Here is a 6,332-nt window from a genome sequence, read left to right as displayed (position 1 = left end):
TCCAACTGCTATTTTCAGAACACACGTTCATAATATTGGCATGAGGCATGTTCAGAAGATGTAACAACTCAGGCGTTGCCTACTTGAGGGGGAGTCAACTCTATGCTGCACTCTTTTTCCCTTAGCTAAAGTTTTATCCCAAAGGGTTTTCTTTAGCAAGGTTTTTAACGAGGCAGTACTAGTTATTCACTAATAAAATTATCATCCAAGGGGGAGTGTTATAAAAGTAATAATTGGATGATAATTTTATTATTATTATAGATATTGCATAGTATATTTTTTTGAGTATAAATAGGTGTGTTGAGTTAGAGTTTATGAGATGTATTTTTTGGTTAACAAAAACACTCTCTCTCTCTAGATTCCAAATGCCACCAAACTCTCATTGTACATTTTTCTATAAATAAAAAACCAATTACTCATACCTTTTGTTTAACCTTTGTTTTCTCCGTTTTACAGTATCTCTATCTCTATATACCTTCTACAGTCAAGAACCACTAAAGGTAGTTATAAGCCTACTGAATTATAACACATTAATTATTAGTTATTATTATTTTTATATAATAATATAGTATAGACTTATATTATTACTTCAATGATATAACCGAATAAAAGAAAAATAAGTTGACGTGTCATCTTTGTAGAGAATGAGTTAGTGATACGTGGAACAAGTTATTTTTGTATATAGCGTACATCGGAACAAAAATAAAAATATATAACCTATTAGTAGTCATGCAAATTTTTTTTTTAGAAAAATGTTAAAAATTAATTTTAGTGGTTCAGCATGATCGGTCACCAATGGTCTACATTAGAATAGTTTTGAAATTATGTAAATTACAATAATATTTTATTGAGTATATAATCTCCGTAAAAAGTATATAATTTATTTGTAGCTTTAAACTTTTAACATCATAAAATATTATTTTCTTAAAACAAAAAATAAGTAGTAAAATATGAACCCATACCATGATGCCCATACGGCCACACCAATAGACTTCTATCCTTCCAAGTGTTGACGAAACCAGTTTGTATATGCAGGCGTTTATTCCAATTTCTCCGTCTCTACATTGCTTTACTTTGTCAACAACCATAACCCTAGCTACATAAATACATACATACTTCATAAATCGCCACTCAGATCGCATGAAGCCCCAAATAATCAACGTTTTTCATTCACTATTATGTCCCAATCCGATGTTTCTTACAGGTTTATATCTATATCCATATCTATATTTATATGATTATATCTATCTCTATTATCTATTTCATTTCATCATATCCATATCCTGTTAGTCTTATATTTGTTCATTTATTTATTACTTTCGGTCAAGATCTAAATTGTGTGATTCATTTTTAGTTATTTAAATAATCCTCTTTATATAAGCTTGTAACAAAAAAGTATACTACTTTGTAATTGGAAATGGAAACTGATGTAAAACAACTTATGTGCTAATTGAGTTTATTGTGTTTATGTGAACAGTTGTGGTTCATGTGGATACCCTTTAAATTTAGCATCATCGAATCGTATAACATCCGAAATAGGCTCTAAGTATCGAAAATCAATCAGAAAAGGTTCTATATCTTTTGAATCCGTTGACTTAAGTCGATTCACTCAATTAGACAAGCCCTCTTGTTTACCTGTTTGTTTGAATCGTAATGGGTCAAAAACAAAGTTACTATGTCGTCAATGTGGTGTTCATATAGGATACGGGTATGGTGATGCGGATAGTGAAGTATCTTCTATATCTTATTATAAGCAAATTGTGATAAAGATTCGAGCTTTACAGCCTGTAGATACAAATGGAGGAAGGTGATCAAATGGGTCACTCATTCATTATGCATCTTCCTGATGATTGTTTATTTTTGATTTTTGACAAATTTGATTCTAGTGTTGACCGTGAATCTTTTGGTCTAACTTGTCATCGCTTGCTTAATATTCAAAATTTTAGTCGTAAATCATTAGAATTTGGATGTTCCTTCTCTCGGTTTAGCCACTCGTTGTCTGGAAACAGTGTTGATATAGATACATTCATTCTTGATAAATTGATTAAGCGTTTTACACAGTTAGAGTCGTTATCTTTATCCGGGTGTGTAAATCTTGAAGATTCGGGTTTAGTTGCGCTGGAAAGATATGGGTCGAAATTGCACTCTCTTTTTCTTGATTGTTGTTTCAAAGTTACAGATAAAAGTCTTGTATCAGTTGCTATAGGTTGTCAATCTTTGACTTCTATTAGTCTTTATCGTTGCGCTGTAACTGATAACGGATTAATAGTTATAGCTGAATCGTGTGTCTCATTAAAAGACTTGAATCTCGAATGGTGTATCCCCATAACCGACATGGGGATCTCAAGTGTTACAAAACATTGTCGTGTGATTCGAGCAATCAAGATATCTCATTGTGAGAATATCAAAGGATTCGGGTTTAAAGATTGTTCTCAAACATTGAAGTGTTTGGAAGCCGATTCTTGCAAATTTGAACCCGAAGGTGTAATGGATATTTTAAGTGGAGGTGGGCTCGAGTATGTAAACGTTTCGTCACTTAGTTGGTGTGTACGAGGTAACGGTTTAAAAGCAATTGGTGGTGGATTTGGTGCAAACATTAAGATTCTTAACTTTCGGGTATGCAGATTTGTTAATGATGAAATGATAATGGTGATTTCAAAAGGGTGTCCGTTACTAAAAGAATGGAATTTGAGTTTGTGTACAGAGATTGGGTTTTCGGGTTGGGAATCAATTGGGTTGTATTGTGATAATCTGGAGAAGATTCATGTAAACGGGTGTCGACGTTTATGTGATAGAGGGATAGCAGCGTTAAGGAACGGGTGTAAACGTTTGTCGATTATGTACATTACGAGATGCAGAGAAGTTAGTCAATTGGCAATCACAATGTTTCAGCATGCTAGATTTGATGTGGAAATTAAATTTGAAGAAGTTATGTGTATCATGCCCAAACAGTTCTTTTGATGGAAGGGAACATACATACAGAGTATTGTTTTGATTTTATCATTTTTTTTCATGAGTGTAATTGCTTTAATTCGGTGAAATGTTTATTTGTGATAACAAAGATTTGAACTATGCATTGTTTGTTTGTCGAATATTACAGTAAAAGGTTGATTAGTTTGTGCAAATTCATATGTTCAAATCTTTAATTTGTAACCCTATTTGTTGCCATTTTATAATTAAAACTAGTCGTTTGATATTGCTTTGGAAAAGTAGATGGGTTAGATGGAAGTGACGTAAAAAACATGATGTAACATTGATTAATAAGTTTTAAGTTTTTAGATAAATTTGATTAACTTAAATGTCTTTCTTTAACAACCAGTAAAGTGGCATATTTTTCAAAGGATTTCATAATCTTTAAAAAAATGGCTTTCATGCCTTACATGTGGCCACTTTAATAATTGATTTCATAATTTCATAATTATATAAACACCCAAAATTGTGAGGTATAATTGATCAAAGAGTACTTTGACAAACAACTTTCATTTGCTTAAACCCTTTCTTAACTAGTTCAAGTAGCATTTCTCTCAAAGGATCTCATGATTATATTTAAATATATGGTTTACCTGGAATGGTCGGACCCCACCTCGACCCGTAGCGAAAATGCGTTGAGGTGTATCTTCTCAAGAAAAAGTCTAATCCTAATCCTAATAGGGTCTCGTCGGACATGGAAAAAATGTAAAAATGAAGAAAGATGACATAAAATCATGTACGATGATACGTCAAATTACACGGTACTAATACGGTACGTGATGACCATATTAATTGACTTATTTGTTGGTATCACTCATGGGAGGGGTTAAATTTCATTTGGTTAATATGAGGGTTGTGGATGGTTTATCGTGTCGGTTGGCAATTTCCTATTTGGTAACTCATATTACAGCTTGAGTGTAATTTGTTTTACGCCACTTATCCTTGGTAGGAACCGCACGAATGTGAATAGTAAAGTATATCTTTATTGACTCCTGGTATTTCTAGGAGGGCGCCAATATATTGGCTAGGCATTGAGTTTAAGCATACTTATCTTCTTGATGCTTTTTAGAAGTAAGGTAATGTTTATGTGTGTGTGAATTATCTTTCATTGTTTTCTCTCATGTTTATTTATAGGCAACATGCATAGCAAGTGCCCCTCTATTATCTCGTCAGGTGGCTTCGATTGTTCACAAGCCACATCCATTTGTTACTTGGCTTTTGAATCTCTACAAACCACACCAGGTAGCTTTCTTACGCCTATTCAGCTAGGGTGCCATTGGAACTGGGAGTTGGCGCCTACATAACTGCTTGCTTGCTTCACATCAACTAAATACTTGGCTTTTTTAAAAACTTAGCTTTTTTTAGCTTCCTCCCTTTTTATCAAACTGTCGGTATTCATATTATGTATTATTTTTAATACTACTTATTACTCTTCTAATTATATGTATTCATTTAATTATATATTTACTCTATTAAGTTCCCTAAACTTTACATGTATATCTTAAACTTGACGTATGCATGCATAGTCTAATAATAATATCCATCACAAGATTTATCTTTAATATTAAGTATGAACAAGTATCTCTATTAAGTCCTCTCAAGCTAAAAAATTAGGCACTAATTTGCAAATGGTGGTGGCGATTCTTATACGAAAAGGATTCTTTATCGGTTAGAATTATTCAAAGCATTTATGGGAGGGATGGGGGTTTGGGCATATCTCTTCAAAATCGTTGTAATATTCGTGGTACTTCATGGGTCACTATTATTAAGACCGGAAAAGATTTGTTAAATCATAATGTGGATTTCGCCTTGACTTTTGAAAAAAACATCGACAAAGGGGATGACACATTATTCGGGAGGAATGTTGGGCAGGATCTCATTGTTTCAAAGAATTTTTTCCTAGACTTTACAAGTGGGACGCAGATGGGAGCTGCAAGATAAGCGATCGTATCTCAAGGGACGGGTCTCGTTGGATCTGGAATTGGAATTGGCTTAGAGAGCCTCTTGGACGTAGCAATGAGGAGCTGCAAAATTTGGTTTCATGTCTTCCTTCAAATGGGTTCACAAATGAGGAAAGGGATGGTTGGAAATGGCGTCTGAATCCGGATGGAACATATAAAACCAAGTTGATGACCAACATTTTAAATGAATCTATGATAGTCAATCCGTCTGTTAATGTTAGAACAGACCTAAACAAGCTGCTTCCTCAAACACTCAACATTTTTGTTTGGCGATGTATTCGTGATAGGGTTGTGGTAAGGTTGGAGCTCGATAAGCAAGACATCGACCTTAATACCGTAAGGTGTCCGGTTTGTGGCTAGGCGTTGGAATCCGTGGAACATATTATTATGGAGTGCAAGTTAGCGAAAGAAGTATGGGAACGAGTCTTTAAATGGTGGGGTCTTTCAATCCCTTCGAGTGGTTTATCTCTACCAATTTTATTCGGGTTGGAGCAAGGTCAGTGCAACAAGAGGAATGGCCAATTGATATGACACGTGGTTAGGTGAGTTTGTGATTATTTGATTTAGAGGAACCGAAACCAAAAGGTATTTCAAAACAAGTGTAAGTTAGGTGCGGACATTTTAAATGAAATTCAATTCAAGAGATTTGAGTGGATTTCGAAGAGAGCAAAGAAATTTTCAATAGTGTAACATCAATGGCATATAAATCCTAGTTATTTTGGTGATGCTTCAACGCGACGTGTGGGTATCGGCTAGATTAAATGCGAAGTGTTCTGTTTTCATGTGTACGTAAATTGTGTATGCTTATAGCAATAGTCAAGTAGGATAGATAAGTGCGCGCGCGTGTATGTATGTGTATATATATATATATATATATATATATATATATATATATATATATATATATATATATATATATATATATATATATATAGGGGCATGATCAATGGGGAAGTAACCAATCAGGGGGAAGCGGGGGGAAGCAATTTTTTTTTCTTCGTTTTTTGGAATTTTTTTTCAGGCATCAAGATCACACGAAAATATGAACATTTAAAAAAAGACACATCGTGATGAATGTTATTATTTTGTCGGAAAAACGATTGATAAAAATAACATTCAAGATAATATTGTTCGTAAAGAATGTGAACGTTTTTTTTTCCATGTTTTGTGAAGTAAAATTTAGCCCGATTTAGAGTTTAGGGTTTTGGGTTTTGGGTTTAGAGTTTAGGGTTTGGTGTTTTCACCAAACCCTAAACCCTAGACTCTAAACCGTTCGTGTTAAAAACTCAATCTAAACCCTAAATCTAAACCCTAAATTTCTAAACCCTAATATCTAAACCCTATAAACCCTAATATCTAAAACCTCAACATACGTTCGAAAAACACGATAATTGTTATATA

The 6,332-nt window shown here is 33.6% G+C and overlaps 1 protein-coding gene across 1 annotated transcript; it reads left to right on the top strand.

The window, feature by feature from the left end:
- Positions 1-1,655: 1,655 nt before the first annotated feature.
- LOC139882991 (F-box/LRR-repeat protein 12) lies at positions 1,656-3,119 on the top strand. The gene has a single exon (XM_071867231.1). The coding sequence runs from the start codon at positions 1,798-1,800 to the stop codon at positions 2,959-2,961; it is 1,164 nt and encodes a 387-aa protein (XP_071723332.1). The 5' UTR covers positions 1,656-1,797; the 3' UTR covers positions 2,962-3,119.
- Positions 3,120-6,332: the final 3,213 nt, after the last annotated feature.

The sequence above is a fragment of the Rutidosis leptorrhynchoides genome, chromosome 1 (assembly GCF_046630445.1).
Source record: "Rutidosis leptorrhynchoides isolate AG116_Rl617_1_P2 chromosome 1, CSIRO_AGI_Rlap_v1, whole genome shotgun sequence".
NCBI classification, from domain to species: Eukaryota; Viridiplantae; Streptophyta; class Magnoliopsida; order Asterales; family Asteraceae; genus Rutidosis; species Rutidosis leptorrhynchoides.
This window is presented reverse-complemented; position numbering and strand designations above follow the sequence as displayed.